The following is a 27,155-nucleotide window of genomic DNA, read 5'->3' on the forward strand; positions in this document are numbered from 1 at the left end:
CACTTTCCAAATTCAAATTTTATAGGCTTAATCAATTACTTCTTTTGAATATGATTCAGACAATCAGCCCCTTTATTTCATACCCATTTCTCTTTTAGAAAAATCAAACAGAAATGTAAATTGTGCTGAAAACCCAGGTGGGATGACAATTACTTTAAATGAGAAACATTGTCTGAAATCTTCTAAAAAAATTAATCAGAATTTAATGTCTAATCTTGAACAGGCCTGCCTCAAGTGACAGTGCTTAATAGCCTGGTTTCTGACAAGGATATCTAGACACTCAGTAGTATAAATAAGTAACAGATTTAAGTTTGGTCTGTGCACCTGGATGTTGCAATTTTTTCTACTCCTGAGTGGTTGATGAATGCTGTATGTCTGTTTATGTGGGTGTTTTTTTCAAAAAATGTCTCTCGTCCTTTTCCAAACTGGGCATTTTTTTCTCCTCTATAATCAGGACTACTTTCTATTAAAAGAGAGAGAGAGGGAGAGAGAAGCCACAGCAGGGGCATGCAGGGTCCAGGGCTTGCATTCAGATATTCTGGTTCAGCTCCCGGCTCTGCCCCCAGTTTGCTCAGCGATCAAGTCACATTACATATCGCAGTGCCCCAGTATTCCTATCAGCTACAATGCAGATCATAAAACTGGTCTTCCATGTAAAGTTTTCACAGACCTGATGACAAAAAATGGTGTTAACAAGCAGGCAAATGTAATTTGGGGTCTCTAATGACTATTCATAACTCACAGTTTGAGAACCAATGATCTACTAATTACAGATGAAGGTGCACGACATGATTCATCCTAATCTGTATTTTGGCATTCAATCTTTGGCATTCTTAGCACATGTTTTAAAGAGCATCAGAGAACATGTGGAAGAGAAGCAAGAGAAGTTCAATTAATCCATCATTCAACTGAATCCCTTTCAGTGTTAACACTCCTGCACAAATCATACTAAGTTTTGGCTACAGTAAGTATGGCAACAGCCCCATTTCTAGGCGATATTTACAGTGAAGCCATAGACATTTCAGGGGTCACAACAAAGCCTTTACAGGAACCATACATCAACCACGATTTGGAAAAGCCAAGTAGCTTTAGGAGTATGAGTCCATTAGTATAATTCTCAAAGACAGCGAGAAATTGTAACTGCTACATTTTAGAAATTAGATAAATTAATTAGGGTATTGAAGCTATTTGGCCTGATATATCAGGACTGATAGTGCTAGAATTGAACTGTAAATGCCTAACCAAGTGAAGAACTAGAAGTTCTAGTACTCTAGGAATTTCTCAAGCTCAGCAAGGAGAAGATACCAGCTCTTCTGACCTGCATAGGCTCGCTCAAAACCAGTGAATGCACAGTGACACCCTGAGGTACCTGTAGTATGAACAAGTGGCAGGCAGAGGTGGAGACGCAGCAAGGACCCTAGACTTCATTTAAAATTAATCAGCAATTTAAATGGGGACTGTCTCATTGCTGTATCTATTCCCAAGTAATATCACAACTAAAATAATTCCTAATTAGGAATTTTTAAGTATGTAAAGGCCAAAAAGCAAATGCAAACAAATATACAGATATAATTAGCTTTACAATCTCAAACAAGTGTTCAAGAGTAAAACATCAAAAATTCCACAGTATTAAAATTTTTTTTACATAACTAGCTATAGCATATAAATAAGCACAAGACAGCTTGTCCATTTCCACCTGACTGTAAAAGGTCTTGAACAACCTTGTCTAAATTCAGAGTTGAACCTGCTTTGAGCAGGTGGCCCGACAAGAGACCTCCTGGAGTTCCTTCAAGCCCACATCATTGTGTGAAGTGAAATAAGAAGATAAAGTATTTTTGGCAAAAGTGTTCACAACAATGGTCTCTCTTTCTTATTTTGGGGGCAGAACAGTGGAATATTATATTTTGGGACAATTCAATTGCAACAATCCACTTTGCATGTGTACAAAGGGGAAAAAGAAACATTTCACTAAAAAGTCTGGTTTCAAATCCACCTTCTTTTCCAGAAGGCTGTTCTAAACTCACAAAACTTTGCTTCAGATGCTGCTTGAGTACATGCTTTCAGCCCATCAATTACATCTTAAAAATGTACATTTCCTCATACGTTTATCAGGCCCCACCTACACAGTTATTTGGCTGAGTACAGAACAGTATGTCTAATAAATATCATAAAGGCTCTCCTCAGACAAACCAAAATAGTTTCACATTGTTAATCCATTTTCCTTCATTCACTAATTTCTATTTTTAATATAATATTTCATTAAAAGATAATTACATGGAAAACTAGAAAGGCTGGAGCCCTTCCAGTGGTTGCATCAGACATTGATTTACCTCTGCTTTTGAGAATGATTTTAATAACTCCCTAGCCTTTTAGCATGAACAAATATAGCCTTCAGCAAGAAAGCATAGCTCCCTCCATTTAAAGACAAAAATCAGCAAGGTTCTTTGAGAGGATGGAAAATTTGCCAAATGTTTTTTTCTTTTCCCTGTAAAAATTTGTCTTAAACTTCAGCAATATTGTCACACTGAACCAGACTGAATTCCCATGTGGTTACAGATGGGTAACTATTTCAAGAGAATGTAAGAGAAAAACTGAAATCCTCCAATCTCTAGAAGTTAATGAACGTTTCTACAGGCACCTGGCATGTGGTTATAGCACACTGTTATGGCAACCACAGACTTTTATTCCCTGGGCTGTACCGCAGCAATCTCTAAGGGTTCTCAGATACTTTGTGAGGGCAACGCTGAAGGATGTAGGCTTCAAATGCGCTGTAATGCTGTAATTTCACTATCACAAGAAACAACACTCGGAATCTTCTCTCTACAACATGAAATTTCAGGCTGTTCAAAAACAGTAAATATGCCTGGTCGTATACATGATCACCATCTGGATCTAGCACATGAGCACTCAAATCCTTGATTGCCACATTTCATAAAACTTGAGGTTGGGAAGCCATCAGCATTTGACAACTGACAGAATTATGTAGGTCTCAGGGTGGCTAAAAATGGACTACCAGGCAAATAACTGATTTTTCATTAAGGAAAATTTAATGCATTTAATGTTATTTAATGTAGCATTAATGTTATGGCAAATTTTTGCCATAGCCACTGACTCCACTAGCACTCTGTTGTTCAGATCCCACAGAACACTTGATGTTAAATCTGTCTTGTCACACATGAAAGGAGGGGAAGAATGTAGAATGCTAATAACTAGAAATCCACATTCATTTACCACTATAAAAATATTTAATTAATAAAAAACAATAAAAATAAGGTGCTTTTGATTTCAGAGAACAAGGTCCTTCGGAGCCAAGTCATCAGAAAGCCATTAAAACAATGAAGAAATAGAAAACTAGATCTGTACTAGAGCAGAGATCACCTGGACCATACGTATGGTTGGAGCTTCAGGATTGCAACTGCTGTAAAAACTCCATTTGGAAGCTGGGACGCCCCATCGTGTGAAATAGTAAGTTGGAATATACTTCTCCAAACCAGAACAGAAACAATCTTCAAGAAAGCATCAGCGGATCATAAAAAAAACCAAGGATACTCTTCCCTGCTACCCAACCAAAAGAAAGAGGGACATGGCAAGGAGATTACTCCATGTGACCACTTTATCCTCACGTACAAACAGGGGTGCAAAGACTAAATAATAACATATAATTTTAAGGTCTTTTGGGCTTATCCAGAAAGAGAGAGTGAAGCACGTGGACAAAATGCTATAAATTCTGCCTCAGATGCTGACTACATCAGCAGAGATTCTGGCAGTCTAATCGTCTCTCAAAGCAGCAGAGTAACAGATGCAGAAGGAAACACTTGCAAACATAAGAGGAGAGAAAGAAAATAACTCTTCAGAACTGAAAGAAGTTTTTAAAAGATGAAAGAACAGCGGGACAAAAAAAAAGATAAAATTTCCACAGAAACTCATAAATAAATGTTCCTACAGCATAGCTCAAGAGACACTTGAAGCCTGCATTTTTTCTGAATGAAGCCCCAAAAACATTTCAGTTGTGTCCATTCTATTAAAAATAACATACATGAACTTTTTTATGCTGCATTAAGTGACCTTCTATGAGAAAAACCTCAGCAACCATAGCTTATAACCTATGTTTAAAATTAACCTGAGGCATTTAATCAAGATTTTATCTGGCTTCCCCCATATTTACTGAAACTCAATAATTAAGATCAGCTATTGCTCAGAAGTTAAATGATAGATAAAAGACACAAGTTAGCAGCTTTGACAATTGATTAAGAAACCTCAGCTAATTCAGTGCAGAAGGGAAACCGAGATTACATTTAGAGAAAATAAAGATTACAGCTGTTTTTTACTATGTCTAAAAGGTATATCGTCATAAGCAAATTGTGGAGAGAGAGATATAGAAGTGAGATATGACACAACTGAATATTTTTCAAATGTATGATAGAATTAATGCCTTTAAACAAGGCAAATCCTTCAATATGAAGAAAAGGAGATTATTTCAATTAAAAGATTCAATCAGGAGAATTACGAATTATTAGAGAAAAATGTGGACCTTGAGTTACTCACAGCACCACATGATCAAAATATGTTGAAGAACAGTGTTATTATGAGATCTATTAAAACAGAAAAGCTTAAGAGATCTCCTTAGAGAAAATAAAAAAACAACCAAAAATATTTAGAAACATTTAAAAGTTAACACTTTAAAAGTAAACCAGATGGCATACCAAGAATATTCATTTAATCTTTATCTTCATCTCAGAGAAATGTGACAATTATCAAGTACTACCTAAAGAAAAGGATTTCCTTCTCCCGTAGCTATGTGGACAATATGGGATCGGTAACGACTCCAGCAGAACCTTGAATGCTTTACTTCATCCTACATTAACTTTACCTTTCTGGAATACTTCATCTGCAGGCATGCCAGATTTATAACCTGCAACTGAGGGATCTCAAGAAATTTTTCCCAGACTTCATAAAATAAATATTCTTAAACTCTTGCCTATGAACCGGAGATGGACTTTGGTGCATTATTAACAGTCCTATAGCAGCAGGCAGAATTTATGCACCTGATCTCCTTGCTTGTAAATTGTGAGTTTAGTTTTTAAACAAACAAAAAAAAACCAACCAAAAAACCACAACATTGACTATTTTTGAACTGCTGGTTGCTGTAGTGACTATAGAAATCTTACAGCATTGTAAAAGGAAAAGATTAAATCCTCAGGACTTTACTCAAGTGAGGGCCACTGTATGAAATAAAAACGCCAGAATATCTATATTAGAAAGAAAATTTGGACAAAATTGCAGTCTTTCTTTGGACTACTTTAATCTACAGAATGTTAGTTGAGAATTCTGTGCAATTTTTGCGTGATTGAAACAATTATGTATGGAACAGTGAAAAACCTATCACAACACATATCTTAGAGAAGAGGTATGAAAAACATCAAACTGGTACAGTGGATCATTAATTAAATACATATAAGTATATATGGATGGAAATTTGCCAAATGAAAGACATAATATCATCAACATAAAACATAATGATATATCTTAACTATGATCTGCATATGTACAACGGTCAAAGCTAAAGCTGCATGGCAAATTTATGTATGGCATTTTCTGATTTTAGTCTGCCTTATCTGAAACTTTAATTTCTCTGGACCATAGCTGTGATACTAATGATACACATGTTACTTTAAAGAGTTCTAGCTGTATACACCACGATATTAAGACAGAAACAAAAAAACCTCTGGATCCATAAACTAAATCTTATGAAAAAAATCAGCTACCGTCTTAAGTGTCAGAACTAAAAAGAGATTTGACACCTTCCTCCTGCTTGCATCCCAAAACTGAGATTAACAAAATCAGTCTCAGCTCTTGCCTAATCCTTGAGTTGAGAAAAATGCAAATTCAACCTCAAAGCACAGCAAAAACTGACTAGTTTTCCTTTACGCTTTCCCCTTTACTCTTTCTCCCAAGATTCCCAGACTTGGCCTACCTTGACCGCACAGACTAGACTTATAAACAATCCTTTGTTGTGGGAAGGATAAACATGATGAGCTACTCCTCTCTCTTGCCCCATTTTTTTTGTGGAATAAGTAAGCATTAGGTGTGCCAAGGAAAGGGAGAACCAATCTGTAATTTAATAATTAGCTCCTTTCACACATAAGACGTGTTCTAATCCTTTCTCTTCTGAGCATTTACTAGTTTGCTAAATTTTCCTATAAAGACAGGTTTCAATAAAGTTAGTGATTACTCTTCATTAATAAAAGCAATCCAAAATTTTTAGTAGGCTATAACAAGGTTTTCTTCTGCTTTAGAGTGAATATGAAACTTTATGATTTCCAGTTCTTAAATATTCTTAATTCTTAGGAGCTTGGCTGTTTCAAAAGGATGAAAAATAGCTAACTTCTGTCTGCTTTTGACAAACATAAGGTACTGTAACACAGAGGAGAAAGGCAGGTATCATGATCGATCTAAATCCATGTTACAAAAGAACTCTTCCATCTAAGAACACCCCATAACAATTGTTCAGTATTGTCATGTATTTCTAATTTTGCCTCCAAAACTTAAAAACTGTGTATATAAATAAAGTAATTTAGTGGTATTCCACTTCAGCATAAGCACTGTGTCTGAGTCGTCTTCTCTGACATCATTACTAAGTATGTTCCAAGAAAGTGGCATTTATCTCAGTTTTTATAAAATGAGTGAGCCTTTAATATTGTTGGGTGAAATTAATTCACATATAAAATATGTGTACAGTACTGGAATAGAAGAATTGACTTTCCCTTCCAGAATTCACAGAACAAGTATTACATATTCAGAAGTTTATTTTAATGAACATGGACTGATCTGAGACTACCAGTGCTTTTCACACTGAACTGCAAAATGCTACAAAATCTTGGGTTAAGTTTCATTCATCATGATCTGGAGTCTACCACGAGAGACTAAAAAACTAATGAATTGAAAATGTTAACAGAAGAATCCTAACTCCATTAAAGTCATTGTTCCTATTAATTTTGATGCAAATTTGGGCAAAAATAATAACATTATAGTTGGGAGGTTTTTATTTTTTATTTAATCACTCTTTGATTTAATACACTTCAGCTCAATAAAATTAGTTGCTTCCTCCTTTAGGAACCATATCAGCTGTCCAATGAAGTTAAAAGACAGGAAGGCAGACACCAATGCTGAGGATTTGTTGATTGCTGTGTACATACCACCTTTCATCATTCCCACTTCATAGCATTTTCTTAGTCGGCAAGCCTGGCAACTCTTTCTTCTGTTCTTGTCGATGGTGCACTGGTTAGTAGCAGGACACATGTAGTCATTGTGCCCTGTAAAACCAGAGGGAAAGTAAGGACACAGTTATACACAGATAACAAAACTGCCTATAATACTCTCTTATTTTTCATTGGGTATTTAGTACAGCATCTAACATCTTGAGAAGAAGGTAGGCTTACCATCATAATTTATCATAAAAGTATTGATACGGATAGTGAAACTAACATCTATACACAATGCATTTATTCACAAGTTCTTTAAAAGTACTATTAAAAACACAAATTACAACTTCTGTAGAATAATTAAAATAATGAACAATTAAAGTAGTCACAAAAGAGGATAGATTAATATGAACAAGTCCCTTGACTTCCTTGCTCTTAGCCTGAGAAATACAATGCCATCTGGTCCATGTGCCTGTGTTGATGTTTAACCAATAGACTGCACAAAATGGTTAGAGGTTTACAGAATTAAAAAGGCCTATGCACAAAACATTTTTTGATATCTAACACAGTCTGGGGCAGTTAAGAAACAAACAACAACAGCAGAAAATAGAAGCAACAACCATTAATTAATTGTATCTCAGGGATAAATCAGTCTCTTATTCCAACTGCATGTCTACTGATATATGCAAAAACCTTTTGTCATGACAAATTCTTAAATTACCATATGCTGCAACCAAGTTTGGTACTGGTACCTTTTCCTTCAGAGCTCCACTTCCTCATTTATTACTCTCTACATCTCAATTCTCATTACAAACATTTTCAGCATACCATAATTTGTTACTGCCAACAAGCCTCTATTCCAATTTTCTCTTAAAAAATGTGTGCTTAAACCTGTGATAAAATTATTTTCCAACCATAGACAAAGTTTAGCAAGGACAAAAAAACCTATCCAAAATTATCTTATTGGTGCTCTGTATTCATCTAAACACAACTAAGGTACAGCACACAACGGAACAATTTTACTGCAGAACTGTTTGTTCTTTCTTTCAGATCAAGGGATCAACTTGAGGTAGAGTAGGGTGGAGGTTTGACAGAGGCCTTGGTCTCATCAAATCATCTATCCTTGACTAGAAATTAGAAAATAGAGTAAAAATTACTATCCGATTACACCAGGAACATCTGCTCTCTAATGCTACATAACTGGGATCCAATCAAAATAAGCAGCCAAACTCTAAACTTGTTAAGATGGTGACAGCTCACTAGACACTGTCTTGAACAGATAGAATTATTATTTTTTAGCTCTACTTGACAGAACAGTATAATACTGGAAAATTCTGAATCCATAGGCTTTGCTCCAGGACTGAGGTAGAAAGGTAGAACAGAAACACTACCTCAACCTCAACATGAAAGACCGTTTTAATTTTCAGTTCCTCTGGTAGGATACAGACTGTTCTATATCTGATTCAAAACATTTCACATGTAAGGAAAGAAAAAGTCAAGTCAGAAAGAAAACAACCTCAACCATACAAAAATGCAATATCTACAGGGAAAAGGAGCAACAAGGGAAAGCCATGTTTTTAAGAAAATGCACTTTTATTAGGTCACACTAAACAGCAGCAAAAGATTGTAGCACCTGACCTCAATCACCACCCTTGTTTTATAAGCCAAGCTCTGAAATAGCATGAGAGAAAGACAGAAAACTTTAATTACTCTTTTTAAAAAACAAAGAAAGACTTTGACAGAGTATCTGATCTTCTTCCTAGTGAAGTTAAAAGGTAAATTCACAAGGGGAACATGCACAGGCTCTGAATTCAGCAAATAATTCAGAACATCATTTGGCTCTCTGTAAAATAAGCAGATAAATATTCCCACTTAGGTCAAAGCTGACACATGCTGACCACCTTCGCTGGACTTGCTGATGATCATAAGGTTCAACTCACAAAAAAATAAAAGTGACAGTAAAAATCAAAAATCAATATCAGCAGGGCAGCCATCCTTTTCCACAGTTCTTATGTGTGTGATAACCTTTTATTTTGCTCTGAACCTAGACTTCCTTATGCAAACTGCAAGCATTTGGGAATAGGCATTTGTTTTGTAAACTAATACATAAAATAATCCTATTTGTGATAGCGCTACAGTCCCTACTGAAATTAACATGATTCATATTATCATATTTTTACATTGAAAAGTTTTATCTTAAATATACGCTTTAAAGGTTAGCATAATTAGTCTGTTTTCATGCATATGACCTGCACCTTAGACAATCCACTCTTCTTTCAAAGTGCTTGACAGACTTCACAGAATAAAACCTGTAAAATTTTGAATGCAAAAAAAGAAAGATCTGTGTGTGAGTGGCATACTTCTTCAGATTAGGAGTGCCATAGTAATGTCATTGTTTAGACGTCATATTTGCTGTAAATCTAGAAAGAAGATAATGTATTTAATATTTCTCATAATTTTTGGTTTAGTTTAAACAACATGCCTTCAGGAGACCGGAAAAGATGTAAGCAAACAGAAGAAAATGTTTGATAATTAGAGAATACAGTAGAAATGATTATCAAATTAATCAGGGAAGAAGAAAGAAACAAAGGGAAGAAGGAAGGCAGGAACATTTCCTGCTTCTTCACTATACCATCTGATTTCATGTATTCAGTCACAGGAAGTGAGGAAGGAAGTTTCCTTTGAAAGGCACAGGCACAGACTAGGACAGTCTAGCCTGGGGTGGCATGGAAGGGAAAAAGGTAGAAGAACACAATTAAGGAATAGGTAGTATGCAAAGACAGGTTTTATTTTAAAGTGAAATAGTATAACTCAATAACTCTGCTGTGAAGTGAATTGTCTTTTAACTATTCTACCTTTTAGTTTATCCTTAAAGCTCATCTCTCAGCAAAGATGATTCTGAACAATCTGATTTACTAGAAGGGATTTCTCACTGGTGGGAATCATTAACATGAAAGTTGGGACACATCAACAGGTGACCAGCTGCCCTGCACTTTTTTTTCATGGTATCCAAAGAGTAATACGTGCTAGAAGAGAGGCTAATTAAGTCATTTGGATAGCTGGTATCACAGGAATACCAAGAGGAAGACATGTCTTCAGTGATCTCTGATACTCATAAAAGGAAGCACATGCCACTTGGACTCTGTGGTCTTATTGGGGTTTTTTAAACAAATTATCAGATAACCTGCACAAAATTAAAGGCAGTGAATTTAATAGGGTAGAGCCCCTAGTTTTAATCCCCCCATATGTATGACTTGCACTGTCAGGAGCTACAAAGGAAGAGTTTAAGGGAGCTATTGTAGGAGCTTGAGGAGGGGTGGTCTGTTTTTCTTATGGTATCTCACACACTGTATATTTTAAAACCGCAAAAATAACATTAAGTATTTTTATAGCACTTCTTATATGCTAAGGTCTTTCCAGAATAGGGTGCAAAGATCTGGCCCTTTTCTCAAAGCACTCATTTTAGATGTGACAATCTGTATGATAATGACCAACAGTGGAAGGGGGGAGGATGAGGAAGCAAAGTGTCAACAAGAAGATAATGGCTGAAATTAGGATGATTTTGAGTTTATTCTAACCCAGCCTGTCATAGTCAGAGCTTTTTCTTACTGCACATGCAGTCTGACTTTCTCTCATCACCATGAGTCATGTGGCTAGTATTTATGTTCAGAGACTCATCGCTGCCCGTCTAAGGGTTCTCAAGATAGCTGTGGTGTATGCAACAGCAGCGCATGCTTGAATCAGAGTGGGCGGATGATTTATCTGTGAGGGCTTCAGTCAGCAAAACACTCCATATTTCTTTAAAGGTAAGTGTTACTACATTCATCAGAACATTTAAGCATCTGTGTACTTCTAGCAAGTAGTCCCAGCACGGTATATATGGTTAAAGTTAAGTACATGCTTCAGTGTTTCACTGAATTTCAGCTTTCAAGAGCTGCGTTCATTTTGTCCTTGACCAGCAAGGATGAAAACTGGGGTCATATTAATATATCAATGGCAATTAACATAACACAGAAATTTTTTTTTCTTAAATGTGTAAACAGTTGACATATTATATTCCAATAACTATCAAGATTAGTCTGAGGGAACGATTAGTTTAAGCAGTACAAAATTTGTACAAAAAAATGAACTAAAGAAACTGACATGTCAGCATGCCAGCTTAAGAATGCTTAGTGACAATTCTACAAAGCCAATAAAGAAACATTTTTGTCAGGTGAATTTTGTATGACACCTAAACTGATGTAGTTGAATTGACTCATCATATATTTCAAACAAAGCCAGTAATAATTATTATCCTTTTACTAATACCTGCTTTTCCTTTAATTATTCTTTTATTTTCAATCCTCATGTCACACAAATTCTTAAACTATTCCTTATCTACCTGCATAAGGCATCTGCCAGGTTAGCCATTACCTGTGGAAGCACCAGGTCCTTCTATGATCTTATTCTGACAATGAAATTAGCAGAATTTCATACATGTAGGTGAAGGGAAGGCTAGAGTGTAGATTTTATCCACACCTTAAGGTGCCAAGCAAGCGACAAGTGGGAAGACTGCAGACAAAAAGCAAAACCTTAGCAAGAATAGCTTCAACAGCAAGTGGAAAGTTTTCATAAACAGTAAAAAGAAAAAAAAATAGCACCTGGACATTGCATATGCTAACCCAGTATGAACGAATGTAGAACGTAAACTAAGAAGTTATACCAATTTTAAGTTAAAGTGCTCCAATAAAACTGCACTGATCGATTTTAAAATCTCACTCTTTCCTAACAGGTTTCACAAAAGAACAGAAGGTTATGTTTAATTCCTTTATAAGCACAGACACTCAAATTCACAGCTTAATTACCCTCAGACAAGGTCATTGGATTTGGAACTTGGGTTCTCTTAGCAACTACCCAGCACTGCTGAGAAGATGAATCATTTTCTGTTTTTAAACTAGCAAGGCATTACTACCTGTGACAATAAGGAAAAGGGCCTAGAAGATTGTAAAACATACTTCCTTTGCATCCAGTGAGGAAGTCCTCCTTCTACGCATACCTTGGAAAGAAAGATCACAGAACCACTGAAGAATGAGAAAGGAGGAAAGGTTAAAATCTATATACTCTGTATTATGTCCTTCAGCCGTGTCGCATAGCTCCCACAGAGTGTTCACCTTCTAGTGGAATCTTCTTGCCTTCACGTATGCGTAGCAATGTTCACATAAGCAGTTAATTCAAGCCAAATGACTATGATACCGACCTTTCCTTTAACCTTTCCGTATACTATTTCAGCGAACAGGAAAAATGAAGAAAGAAGAATGAGAATGGGCATTGCATGAGGATACCAAACCTGCTGCCATCTCACCAGTTTAAAAACGCATGAACATATTCATTGAGAAAGGGTGACATATAAAAAGACACTATTTAACTTTATAAATATATAAATATAAAATTCTATTTTCTTTAATATTATAAAATTATCAGCAGATAATTTAAAAGTTTTTATTATTGGCCTTGGTCCTAAAATTTCAATCGGTGTTTCATCAGCTATTTCAGGATTATGATACGATGAGCAAAGTCTACTTCTACCCCAATTCCATTCTCATCTTTTTTAATTTTAGGCAGGATAACAAAATAGGAAGTATATTTTTTCCTCATGACAAATAAAAAAAGATGCCAATCCAGATCCCAGTCTCTACAAAATCTGGCAAGGAGTGTGACATCTAGTTTCTGTTTTCCTATCTGATAAATCACAATTGTTTTAAATCCTTGGCACGTGATTAAACCAACAGCTGTGTTAAAGGAAAAACTCCCACAATGTATTACTCACAACCATCTCAATATGATCCCTCCAGAGACAACAAGCATTTTCAGAGAAAGTCATAGGCAAGCCATGGCTATCTTATTCCCATAGACTTTGAACAAGATCTCTTCTATTTTTAGCTTCCCAGTTTATTTGAGCTAAAATGGGAAGGGGTGGAATTCTACTACAGAAAACTCCCCCTACTGATACAAAGAGGCCAAAAAGTTAAAAATATTGCAAATTACTCTTGTGCACTTAAAATCCAATCAATTGTTAGCAACAAGAAAATTATTATAACTCTATTTTTATTCCAGGTATAACATCCAGTTTTGGGTTGTGATGAGACCTACTGAATAAGTTTAGCTAGTCTTATTTTATATTTGGATCTTTGGTACCTGAGTGGTTCCTGGTATCATAAAGTTTGCAAGCAGCTGTAATGTATTTACAGCACCCCTTAAAGGAAGTGTTGGTATTTGTATTTTACGGGGGGTGGGGATTCTCACTGTCCAGAGCGTGCAGTGGACGTGGGCATTTCTAAGCACAGTTAGTTTTCTGCATTGAAGTCTGGGAAACTGAAACTGCAGTACAGTCAACTCCTGGTTTGTTAAATTATTATAATAATCTTTAACATCAGTATTTTGACAAAAAGCCCCTTTTCTGCCTATATACTACTTTCTCATGGAAAGTAAAACCTAGTTATGCTCTTCTTTCATTTACTGATATATATGTGTGCTCCTTGGTTTGCACACTTATACCCTAACATCATCCATGCTCCATAGAACAGTCATCCATTTTATAATCAGAAGGGTCAACAAAGATAATTTAGTTTGTTTTCCTGCATATCTCTAGCCACATTTTAGAAAGGGGAATAACTGTGTTATTTATAACAAAGGAAATCCCACTATTTCAACAATTTGTGACTAAATTAAATCAAATCTTTGAGAGAAATACATAATCTTATTCAAAGAATTCAGACAATGACATATTTACTACACTTGTTACTAAATTATACCAGCAGTTAATTGCCATGCTAGTTCTTTTACAGTAAGTCTGAACTAGTACACATAACTTCAATAAAGTTTGTTAATAGTCTCCTTCTGGAAATAAATTATGTCAAAGATCACTCCATGCACTTCCAGTACATTTATCATTTTAGTCATCTTACACAGTTCTCTCTAGTTTGATTTCCACTTTTCAAAACTGACTGCAAAGGACAACTTAACCTACAGAAAGTCTGAAAGTTCATGGGAGTCAAACTTATGGAGCCAGTTTAAATCAATAAACCCACCTGAGTTAAATGAGGTTACAGAAACATATTTCCCTTCACACTCTCTAAAACCAAGTGGAACAGTTAAGCACTTTCCTGCTGGACAAACAAACATGTTCTCTTGTAATTGGTAAATGTAAAGCTCTTTTCTTTTTTTTTTTTCTTGTGAGACTATTTTGAACTGCTGACAGGCTCAGCCCTGAGCTAGGAATAATGTCTGTTTTCAAATGAAGTATTCATTAAATACCTGCAACACGAAATACTGTTTAAGGTTTTTTGTTGCTTGATATGGCACATCATATTCCAGAGGAAGTAAAACACCATTAATGCTAATAATACAGGATACATTAAGTACAGCTTCTAAGGGCTAGAAATTTTGTCTAGGGGATGGGAAAAACTTTGGACTTGACAGAGGAAGACTATTTATAAAATCAGATAACAATCAGTGAATGTTTTCTACTTTCTGGTAAAGTGTATTGCCCAACTTCAGAAAGGCTTTCAGCAATGCCTGGGGTGACATTTCATATGTCAGCTAGGAAAATATAGTTTAGATGATTTCAGAAAACCAATCTCAGGGAAGAACTATCAGAGTTCACTGTTACAATGGAAGCTGATATTGGATGAGGCTCCATAGTGTCTGTTCTGGATCCAGTTCTATACAGTATTTTTCTCACTTATGGATAATGGACTGCAGTATTTATTTTATTAAATGATATTCATTTGTAGATGACATTTATATGGGTTAGAAGAACAGAGAAAAGACCAGACTACTCTGCTAGTCAGACAGAAATAAATCTGAAATGGCAGAAGTCTACAGGATAAGAATTCTAAATTATCTTGGCAAACTGGAGATAGCACATGGGAAAAAACAGTGCAAAAGTAAGGACTGGTACAAATCACTACATTAAAATAGGAATAATCAGGTGCCCAAAACAAGATGGGAAAGAAGTGGTTTCTTCTCTAGAAAAGTATGCTTGAGTTTATTCTGCATCACACACTGATTACGAGTGAACAGTGTCGTGTTTTTGTAAATAAGGCAAACATTACAGTGTGATGGATGTAGACAAGTACCACTGGCTGTGCTTGTAAGGTAAGACTATTGATCTGTTCAGTATTCATAAGGCATCATATAGAAGGAAAACATGCTTCAAGAAAAAAAGAAAACAGGATAAAGTGGAGAATCTCCAATGCAGAGCAACTAGAAGATTAGAAGTCTAGAAAACAAAACCTATGAGAAAAGGCTGAATAAACTGTGTTTCTTCAGGTTAGGTAAAACAGAATAACTTAGGTTTCTTTTAATGTCTGATAGCAATCTTCCGTGCTTTAAAGGCTGTTGCAGAAAGAAAGAGAACAATTTGTTTTCTGTGGCACGCTAGACAGGAAAATAAGTGATGAGCTTAACCTGCAGGAAGGAAGATTCAAATTTCATAGTAGCCTTCAAGATAAGGAGAATAAAACATTGGATCAGGCTACAGGTTTTTAAGAAGCAGTTCAATAAACATATGTAAGGAATTGGCAACAGTTGATCCTATCAGAGGACAGAAAGATGGACTAGGGCTCAAGGTCCCCTGCAGCCCTATGATTTGCTTAGACCATGAAAAATAAGGAAGTATCTTGGATGCAAACATCTTAAGTCACTGCCACATCCATGCTGAATGCAGCACTTAAAACTTGCTGGAAAAGTACCACATTCAAAATTGCCTTACTAGGAAAAAAAGAGGTATTGACTCTTGCCTTTCGATAACACCCAAGTTTCTGAAACAAAATCACCATCAATTAGACTGCTGATATTAAAAATGCACATTAGGGGACAAAGATTAGAGCATGTGTTTAACACAAGGGGCTCTAGAGAAAAACTACTAAAAACACAAAAATAAATCAAAATAAGTTTTTGAAGAACCTGGCTGGCCACAGGCTGTTAGAGCAGTCCCAGTGATGGCTAAACCCTGATGGACTTTCCAAACACACATTTTCTAGCCTTCGAACTTCCAACAGTCACCTGTCTCTCAAACTGGAAGTGTGTGTTTTCCACCCTGAGACTAGATACTGGTCTGCAGCCCCCTGTTTATTGGCTGTGATTACCTCTGCTAATCTCACTTAGGTTCATGTTTTGTAGTTTTGCTCTTTCTGCTGACAACTCATAGAATTAGGGTACAAGCAGTCTTATTAGGGAGTTTCTGTCTTCTTGGCTGCAGGATCTGTGCAGCATTTGCAGCTGTTATCAAACAGATTACAAAAATACCATGAAAACAGAAGACAATAATGGAAAATTAAAGGGAAGAAACCTCCCAAACTGACAATATTGCAATTGATGCACTGCAGCATTACCTAAACACCCATTTATCAGGCATGTTTTACCGGTGAAATTCTCTCCAACTCAGATGAAAATATATATTTTGTATATATTACAAAATATGAAATGTATATATTACCACCACTCCTAGCATTAAAGTTTGAACTACATACTTTCAACAAAGTACAGCTCTATCGCTGTGAAGTTAAAACAATTGATAACACTCAAAGTCTACTGCCAAAACTCTCCTACTTGATGGTCAGAAGGCATAACTGTTAAATAAAATCCATGTTCAAGCCACACAACTAAAATACTTCCCAGCTTCAAGAATTCCTGCACTTCAGAGACCACTATATCTCTGTGATCAAGACATTAATGGCAGGCCTCTGGAATCCTTCAGCACAGCTATTCATCCATTCTCAGATGCCAGCTTGTTCTTGCTGGACTGGTACTGCCTCCCATCATGCAGTAATTCTTAACTGAATATTTGTGAAATATCTGAGATTTTTGTCTGAGTATACAGCTGTGAGAAAAGGCAGAGAAGGTGCACCTGAAAAACATCAGAAGGGCATATGAAGGAGGCAGGGAAACAGAACTGAGGATTTCAAAAATACAACTGGGGATTTCTAAAATACTTCAGCAATTCTGAGATCAAGATACCGTTCAGTGTAAGGAGTTACCCCTCATTTGTTCTGAATCCCGTGTGCTCCCACTGGGGGTTCTCAGCCCCACATACGTAGGCATTTGTTGGATGCTTGTCAGAGATGGTAAGAGTAATTCCTTCCTGTCCCATACCCTTTGTTGGCTATCCAAAAAACAAGAGAATTAGAAGGAGGGAGAAAGAATGTGTGAGTCACAAGGGGATTTTTAATTTGTAAATGGCATTTGTAAGGCTGATGTTGAAATACTTCATCCAGTTCTGAAATCCAAATTTTAAAGAGGCTATTATGGGTGTGGGGGGATCAGAAAAGGTGCAAAGACAAAGGACTCAGAAGATAGAAAGATATACAGCAGGAGATTGAAACATTTCAGTTCATTGAAGATATCAAGGTGATTTGATTGTAGCAAGTTATAAGAACTTCCCACAGGAGAGAGATACTACATACTGAGTCTGGTTCGTGGATGTGATGTAAAAGCCAAAGTAATTCAAATTAGAAAGGTAATTTTTTAGCAGATGGGAGGACAGATCATTAGAATAAGCAATCGTTGTAAGAAAGCTCTTGAGCCCACAGATCAAGGCTGGGCATCTTCTAAAAGATTTACCTCCATCAAGTTACCGGGCTTTGTACACGGATAGCATATAAATTTTATATTGAGAGAAGACCAGACTTAATGATCTAGTGGCCCTTCTTTGTCTTAAAATCCATAAATATTTTAGTAGAGAAGTACAGTGTGCTGTGATGTGACTGCTTGTTATGCTTCTGGATTCAAGTCAGTTGACCAAGTACACTCCTGAAGGCTACAATACGCTGGGCGAAGAGTAAAGCACTCTTCTATCACCAAGCAACACAGTGTTCTTGGTGTCATATGATTTTTCTCTTCCATGAAACATTATACACTAATATCAGTCTGCACAGAGTTTTCTCAAAACAAGGTCCCAAATCACTTTTGGGACGCAAACTAACAAAATAGACTGACATGGGCAGTTTCAGGAGGCAGCTGAGATTTGCCACCAACAATCTGTTGTTTAAACAAAATTGAGCAGTTGCACATAGTGAGAGACAGTTACTAATTCAGGTTGCCTTTTAAGCTTTAACTATTTGACAGCAAAGAAAAACAACTTAGCAAAATTCACAAAATATTTCCAGAACCATTCCAGCTCCCCTGGATAAAAATGAAGCTATCCATCTTCACCTCGGGTAAGGTCCAATGCAAATGTGAGTTTTCACAAGATTTAAGTATATACTTATGCAAGTAAGCATAGATACCGCAGACATCCCTGAGAATAACAGATACACAGGGAGGAAATGGATTACCCTATACAGCTTGTTCATTGTTCATGTCTGTACTCACTTTTTCCTGTGGTTCTACTAAGAACCATACAGAATGTTTGACCACAGTCTATTAAGAACATCAAACTTCACTATAGCAATTCTCCTATGAAATCTCTGATGAGAAGTATAAAAATGACCAATCATGTCTTCATCTATATATTTATTGAGAAATACAGGACAGCAAAGCATGAAAGTAGCATGGTTATCTTGCATTTAAAGAAACACACACTGTAAACAGCAACAAAAACCTTCGCTGAAAGCATTCTGTGTTACTTTTGTTTATACAAACAAGTCCTGTGTACCTCAATACAGTTTAACCATATGACTCCCAGGAAATTTTTGTCCTTTTTTTAGGAATGCGTATCATATATACAATGCAGATATAATATTTAGTCCACATATTCTTCTACACATACACCTACACATTAGTAGAATTCATTCCTACATATCCAGTCACAACCTATTTAAAATTATTACCATCTGCACAGTAAATGGAATGTTTTCTCTTGTATTCTTAATCTAAAAATTACTGTCATTTTCAAAAATTGGACACACATCCAATGAGAACATGCAAACGCTGAGGTAGAGATCTCTTCCAGATCCAGCAGGAAATTCAAAAAATCTCTTCCTTCATCAAGACTGGGTACCTATGACTTTAAACATCCTTTAGAGGACTTTTCATACCATCTGTGATCAAGTGATCACAATTCCCTCATAAGCACTCATATTCTTGAATTACTTTCTTGATATTAGTGGATGTCATTTTTTACGATAGCTGTTAACCACAAAAGAGGTGGATCAAGTGGAGAAAGTACAGAGGAGTTTAACAAACGGGATCAGAAGTCTAGAAAGCATGTTCTACTGAAAGAAGTGGGTTTGTTTAGTCTAAAACAGAGAAGACTGAGGAAAGATATGATAACAGTCTTCAACTATGTAAAAGGTTGTTGCAATAAGCCTTCTTCATGCCCACAAGGGATAGGGCAAGAAGCAATGGGCTTAAATTAGAGCAAACGTGACTGAAAGATCAAGAAAGGCATTTTACGGGACACTGGAAACATTTTTAAAGCTTACCTACTTAAAAATTATGTTAAGTATATAAATGTAGCAAAAACTAAATTTGCTAATTAGCATGTACTGTAGCACAAATAGAGGACAGATCCATTGTGGAGGACCACAACATTTGTCCACATGGAGACTAGAGCAAAACCACCTAAGTGCTGACATAGAACGTGGAACTCAATGAAACAGTCAGATTCATTTCTTCCTCCGTAACAGCCAAAAGCTGAAGATCTGTGCTGTACAATTAGTTGATAACTAACTCTTATTTTTGCTTAAGAATATTTCAGTTTTCACTTTGTTGCTGACTTAGTTTAGTTTGAGTACAAGGACAGAATTTAAAAGTTCTAAGAATAATTCTGATTCGGTCAGGGGAACTCAAAATGAAAAATAACGAAGGGAGCTGTTCTCCCTACATCACAAGTTTAAGTAAATCATTCTGATGTTAAGAGAAAAGCATTTCACCCTTTCTGCCTCCAGTGTTGCTTATTATTAACCTCTGGCTGTAACCACTCTATTTTCTAAAAATCATTTCAATGAGTCTGGAAAAGCAGAAATACAAGTAACTATTAACTAATCACTGACATTCAAATCATTTCATCAATGTCACACGCAGCCAATCTTTCACTTTTTTCTTTAAGGAGGGGAAAATTCTGAGATGAATGCTGGAAGTCTTATTTAACTCACCTCAGTGAGTTATGATGACTACCATGCAACAAAACAGGCAATAATCACACCTTGTGATATGAGGTAAAAACTGTTCCTCACTATGTTTACTTCAAAAAAGGAGCAACAGGAATTTTTGTGCCTATGTATCACCTGCAGATTTAAAAAACTATAGAAACTTAACTAAAGCATAGCGCTTTACTAGTTTTCTGTTTGGAAAGGAAGAAATCTGTTTTATTTTCTTCTCCAAAATGAGACTTAGATACTGAACAGTACCCGTATTTTCAGTAGAATCATACTTACTTCTCACTCAGTTTAGGAGATGTTGAACTAAGCAAAAAAGTATCCATTCTACAGAGTGACAGGCATTTAAATCAAGAATTATCTCAGTCACAGTAATTAACACTGTTTCTGTTAGGTGCCCTTTACTCCACTGGACACCTTGCACAGTGTACTTTTAGCCATGACAAGACTGAACTAAATCATTCTGTGTATAGTTCAAAGCTGCTTTGCTGACAGATACAAATGCTATTCCATCAAGGAAACATTCCATTTCAATATTGGTTCTCAAAAGACATCTCACATCTTCAAGGAGTTGAGATTTGGATTGAAACATCTTGCTCATGGAGCACTAAATTAAGATTAACAAATCAATCAACATGAATTAATCCTCATCTGACAGGGAATTCTCAAAAAAAAAAAAAGGGTTTGGATGACAACGTAATCACAGAAGAGAGATATACATAGCCTGAAAGAGTGGTCATTTTGATCCAATACAGATTTTTAAATCAGATTTTTCACTGCCTCCGTAGTCAGACATACCTAAACCAAGGAGAACATAGAGAAGCTTTTCTTTCCCTCATTAATCTTGGACTAAATAACAACATATTATATACCTGCTAGAAGCATTCACCAAATACAGAGCTAAAAATATATGGGAGCGCACAGCAGCTGCTAATGAAAACCCAATAAATGTCATTGTCCTGGGCTCAGGCTGCAATCTCAAGTAGCTTCACAGTTTCCTCAAGAATAAAGAGTAAAGGTGATTCACTTGAACAGTTTATTACCTTGAATACTCCTTTTGAAAAAAGCTTTGCAGCCCTCACAAGACCAGACCCCATAATGGTAGCCTGAAGCGTAGTCGTTGCAGACAGCACAGTACCGGGTCTCCTTGGTGGACTCCATGGAAAGGCTCCCCTTCTCGTTGGTACTGGACATCCTCTCCCGGATGCTGTGGCGCCTGTTATCAGAGCTTGGCCTGTTAATAGCAAAAAACAAGCATAATTCTTTCAGCGAGGTTAAGTCTCATCCACTCCTGCAGATTGTAAGAAAGAAGAGCAGATCTAGTTTTGAAACAACAGACAGACAAAAAAAATAGTCTTTTATCACCCTCTGTCCTGTTCTAGTTAGAAAGGTGTAGAACCAGTAAGATACAAGGGAATTTCTCACAAATCAATCTGATGTTATTAGGCATTGTACCTTGAAAAATTAAAAAGCTATTTGATAATTAATAAATTTTTCTCAAGACATTACAAAGGAAAACAAAAAAATCAGCATTTTTTTTGTGTACTTGCTGCTGTCCAAAGGTTTCAGCATGACTGCAGTATCAGTAGGTAGTTTGAGAATCTGAGGCAAAAATCACTTAATGTTTGCACCTGAATTTGCAAGTCACTTAAATTATTAACCAGGCTGTTTTCAAGTACTATTGCCCAATTAGAGATGTAAACTTTCCTTACATTGTCAAAGATATAATACTGCATAAAACAGTCCCTATTCTCATTACGATATCACTTTCATAAAAATTTAGAAGCTGTTTTAGCACAAGAAAAGTCAGAAGGTATTAAAAATGGTTGCTGATGAATTTTTGTTCTAGTAACGTACATGTTACTAGGCATGTACTAGACATACTAGACATGACATGGCCCACATGTGCAGTATGCTGCTGAATGAAAACCAAACAAGTCTACAGTGTAAATGGCAATAAATTCACATCTAGTGAATCTGGTAAGACGTTATTATGGGTAGCTGCTGCAGGCATGGTAAACAACATTCAAAAAGATGAGAGGATGTGAAATTACCAAGGGAACCAGCAATGAACACTGGGATTGCTCCTGGAAGGCAAACAGCTCTTGCAAAACATGCTTTCCAGTAAGAGTCTGCGCTACAAATTGTCCAGGAGACAAATACAATTGGGTGTGACAGCATCAGACAAGCTAAAGTATGAAGAATCCTACTGTTTACAGTAATTATCCACTTACCACGCATATTTTATTTACTGGTTATTAACAGGTGGCTCTTGCCTCCCCAGAGTCCCAACATTTTCTCAAACAAACATAATGTAGTTTTGAGCTTAGGAGACGGGGGGCTCTCTCTTTCAGATTTCTTCCTACATACCTAATTTTGCCTTATTCCCTTCTTCAGCACAGCAAAACTTCCTTTGTTTTGATGAACCGAGGCATCTGGCACCAACAGCACCCTTTCTGCTCCTAACCAATATTCCCCAGCAGCTTTCTGATTACTCTATGTATGCTCAACTATCCTCTTTCATCTAGCCAAAGCTCCCTGACATCTCCTGCTGCAGTCCATCTCAATGCCCAAAAGCTTCCTACCAGCCAAAGCTACCCGGACACTCTCACACGTGCTGCCAGCCATCCTCTTGAGACTTTTTATAAATAATTTCTGTCCCCGAATACAATGTATTTTCATTGAACAGCTTTGAATGAATATCAGTTATTAGAGAAATGTGAGGCTTCACCATGTTAGATAGCAGAAACTGCTACTGGCATCATTCAGGAAAACTGCATTTTTTAAACCCGAAGTTCTTTACCAAGCCTTATATACCAGCTAATTTTGAACACTTATTTAAATCATTTTTGTTTCCCTGGGACTTGTGCAAGACAGAAGAAACTGCAAATGATGAAGTGCTGACATGGCACAACTCTGTTTTTTTATTGAGATGGGAAAACTGCAGAACGTCACAATTCTAACATGAGTTTAACAAAGTAGGCAGGGAAAAAACCACCCTTTCATATTTCAGATGTTAAAACGTGAAAAGGTGAAAACAGTATCATTAATAAATCATTATGGATACAACGCATACATGGTTCATGTAACTACCTTTTCCAACCCACCAAATCTAGGTAGTTTTTTTATTCCTCTCCAGGTCCTGAATCTTCCTTTGAATTTGCTTTATCTCAGTGCCTCATTTAATTTTCTTTTTTTTCTACTGAACACTGATCAAAGCTGTTTCTTATCTTCTCCACCCCATTCTCTCCTGGCTACAGCTAGATCACCTAATCCATCCTCTCAGTATAACTTTAAATTAACTACAATGTGGCTTTTCTAAAAAATATACTTTTAGGTGTATATAACTACAAGAATGTTTTAAATATTTAAAGTAAATCAGCAAGCAAGCAAATAATTGTCAATATAATTTTAACAGCAATAGACTAGTCTGTTAGGTGTACACGACCACCTGATAGATACTCATAATTTTGGGTCTTTTTTTTTTTTTTTCAATACTGCTACAAATATGGGTGTTATACAAGACAAGGTTCACAAAATTATTTTCATACCAATAAGAAGTAAAAATAAATTACAGTTTATAAAATATTACCTTTTAAAAAAGGCACATTAAGAACAGTAAAAGGAAATGTCAGGTTCCAAAACAATTACATATTTTTGCAGGTGTGTAGTAATTTTCCAGCACCACACATACACACACACACAAACTTCCTAAAGCAATCCAAGTTTCCTAGCTGGATACAAAAGAAAACGCTTCAAATAATAGGTAAAACCAAAATAGAGTAAAGAAATACCAAAATGTATCAGTCATCATTCAGTCCAGATAACTTAAATTTTCATCTTTTGAGAATATTTCTCTTCACTCAGATCAAGACTAGGCTCACAAATACATTTTTATTAAAATTATATTTAAGAATAATAAAAACTGACTGAAAAATAGCCTGAAGCAACAAAAAAAAAGCTTTTTCTATCCAGAAAAGATAAGAAATCTCATGAAAAATGTACACTCTAAAGAAAAAAAGATGCATAAACACTAACAAGGGAGATGCCATAATGACAGACATATTTTGCCATGCTGCTCGCGGGCAGTCTGTCCCACGGGTTCTGTCCATCCTCAGGCACTGGATGAGGGCCGCTTTTTCAGAGGGAGGCTGCAGGCAGAAGCAATGAGACAGCCTCCTCCCTGTAAGCACACACAGGATCCGTGGCACAAGGGATCGCAGACAGACAGGGGAGTAATGCCACTGCTCACGCCTGCCCATAATGCCCCTGCATTTCATATTTGACTTAGACCTCCGTTGCCTTCCTGCACACAAACGTGTCATATTCAAAGAGCACTACAAATCTGTTAACGCAGACCTTCACAAAGCAAAATGAATCCAAAGATGGCCTTGCTGGCTTCTCGCCCCCATCCCCCTCCCACAATCAGTGCCGCTCGAGCACCACTTTGAGCAAGATTTTGCAAACTGGCCTTGCAGAATCATCACATTCAGGCTCTTGGGAACCACAATGGCAAGCACTCTAAAATACCCCTAGCCCCATCCTCCCCAGAAATAGCATCCTGCCACCCCTTTCCATTTATAGAATGGAAATGAAAGCTGGTAATAAATAAACTTTGGATTATCACAACTCTAGTACTTATTAGAGGAGATGAGGAGGAAACCTTTTTGGGAAAAGAGTGTCCCAGTAACACAGAGCTTGCTAAATCAAAATAACATCTCAAATTTCATCCAGAAATCAGCTGCTAGTTAGTGCACATCACAGACCACTGATGCTGTGTCCTGACAAAAAATAACAGCCTGCTCTTCATCCAGTTTTCAGTTAGGTTTCAAGGGTTAGCCTTCTGGAGAACATCGTGCAACAACCTAACCCAACTTTAATAACTTTGGCAAGATCATAATTCCCAAAATACAATAGCAGAACCTTTTCAACAATTTCCTTTGTAATCTATGCAAGCAATAACAACAACAAAAAAAAGACCAAAAGTTCTTGTCAACTATGTTTACCAAAGAGAAACACAAATCAAAAAGAAAGAAAACCCCAGATAAAGCCCTCCCTCCAAGGCCCCCACCAAAAGAGAACAGATTAGAAAGCAAAAAAACCTCAGGATTTACTGCTCGTTTCCAAATGTAATAACACAGCAGACATAAAATGGAAAGTGTTTTGGAACGTACAGAGCGGGACAAACTTGTCTTCCATACTCACTTTCATATTTTTCCACCTATGCCTTTTGAGTCTGTTCTTCAATAAATGTGTTAGCAAACATGACACCTCTGCTTTGAACATTCACTCATCACCTGCAACTCTGAATCAGCCAAGAGATCACTAACCCCATGTTGACTGTAAGGTAAAAAGAACGTGTATGTGAGGGAATTACAGTTTTGTAATGTAAACTCAGTTTTTTACATCACGGTAATGTGTCTAGCAGGCAGGATGAATTTAGGATAACCCACAGCACACAATCCACCCAACGGCATGGTAAGGCCCAATTTATTCACAACCCCAGTTTTATCTGAAGTGAAGAAATTTCATAGGTAGGAGGGCTTAAGGGAAAAGTTATTTAAGCAGTTAAAGGAGACACCTTGAGAAATTCTAGTTTTCTGAATTTACTTTCATACAAGAAATGTTAATCTGCAGCTGCTAAGGCTTTCTTACCAGAATGGATGGAAGTTCCCAGTGTAAAAAGCCTCAAAACCAATGGCCATTTCAAATGCAGTCAAGGTCTAGCACGAATGCTGTTCCACACATTGGACTTATTGTAACACCATTCTTCTATTCAATACGAAATTAATTAACTTGCTGTTAGAATGTGAATTTCCATATGGGGCAAAATATTTATGAAAGATTATTTGAACAGAATTAAGTGCTTGAAAATACTTAAAAGATATCTCAAGGAGAAGTACTGCAATAGGGATGACTAAGTATACAAGTAAACAGAAAATTGCTAAGTGCATTAAGCGCCTCAAAACTGTATTCTCAGAAAGTAGCTCCAATGAATCTGAAAAAAAATCATATGCCATCCAAATGAAAATGTTGGCTTAAAACAAATATCCCAAAATACCTAGGGTTGTAATTAAGCTAAATACAACTTGACGATGGAGAGAGAAAGTCTTACACAGAATTGTATATCAAACAGACAGAATCACAGAGTATTTTAGGCTAGATGGGACCTCAGGAGGTGGCCCCATGCTAAGCCAGCATTGGCACAAGATGGGCACAGCAATGAGGGTGGGTTCCAACAACGGGACTGGAAGCCGGCATCGCTCCTTGGCTGATCTTCCACCAGTGATGATCAGCTGGGGCTCACTCTGGGGCCCACTTGTGAGTGATTCCCAATCCATGGCTCTGAGCACGTTTCACTCACACAGCTAAACTCTCTTCCTCCACAAAAGAGGATGGTTTCGTCTATGCCACCAAGGGAGAAGGACCCTTGCATAGCTCCTGCCTGAACCATGCCCTGGGAGAGGATTACTCAGCCAAGCCAAACAGTGCCTCAGAGTGTGAAGCTATTAAGCGGTGAGAGCCATTGTGCTGGTGTTTGCACCCATGCCCTGGCCTTGTTTAGGCAACTAATATACATGCAGGCCTTTCTTGCCCCACTATCCTCAGTTTATTCCCTGATTGTCAGCAAGTTAATGCCTCTGGCTGCAGCATCAAAAATGAAAATAATAAGCATTTCCCTTAGACAATGATGATGTCCCTTCCAGCTCAATGCCTGCCTCACTAAACGTGACATTTAAGTTCATCTACAACTTCTATGTGTGAAAGTTTGACACTCCTGGGTGAAAATAAGCTGTAGGATGAGAAGGAGTTGCCTGTAATTCAGATCTCTATATGGACTGCATGGCCAGCCCCTTCTCTTCCTATCCCACAG

General features: G+C 36.8%; 1 protein-coding gene across 1 annotated transcript in view; it reads right to left on the reverse strand.

Moving 5' to 3' along the window:
* Positions 1-27,155, reverse strand: part of ESR1 (estrogen receptor 1) — a 165,142-nt gene that overhangs the window by 61,542 nt on the left and 76,445 nt on the right. Inside the window, 2 exon segments of the mRNA XM_072857942.1 lie at positions 7,197-7,313; positions 21,325-21,515. Coding sequence (XP_072714043.1) covers positions 7,197-7,313; positions 21,325-21,515 — 308 coding nt within the window.

This window comes from Ciconia boyciana, chromosome 3 (assembly GCF_034638445.1).
Source record: "Ciconia boyciana chromosome 3, ASM3463844v1, whole genome shotgun sequence".
Classification (NCBI taxonomy): Eukaryota; Metazoa; Chordata; class Aves; order Ciconiiformes; family Ciconiidae; genus Ciconia; species Ciconia boyciana.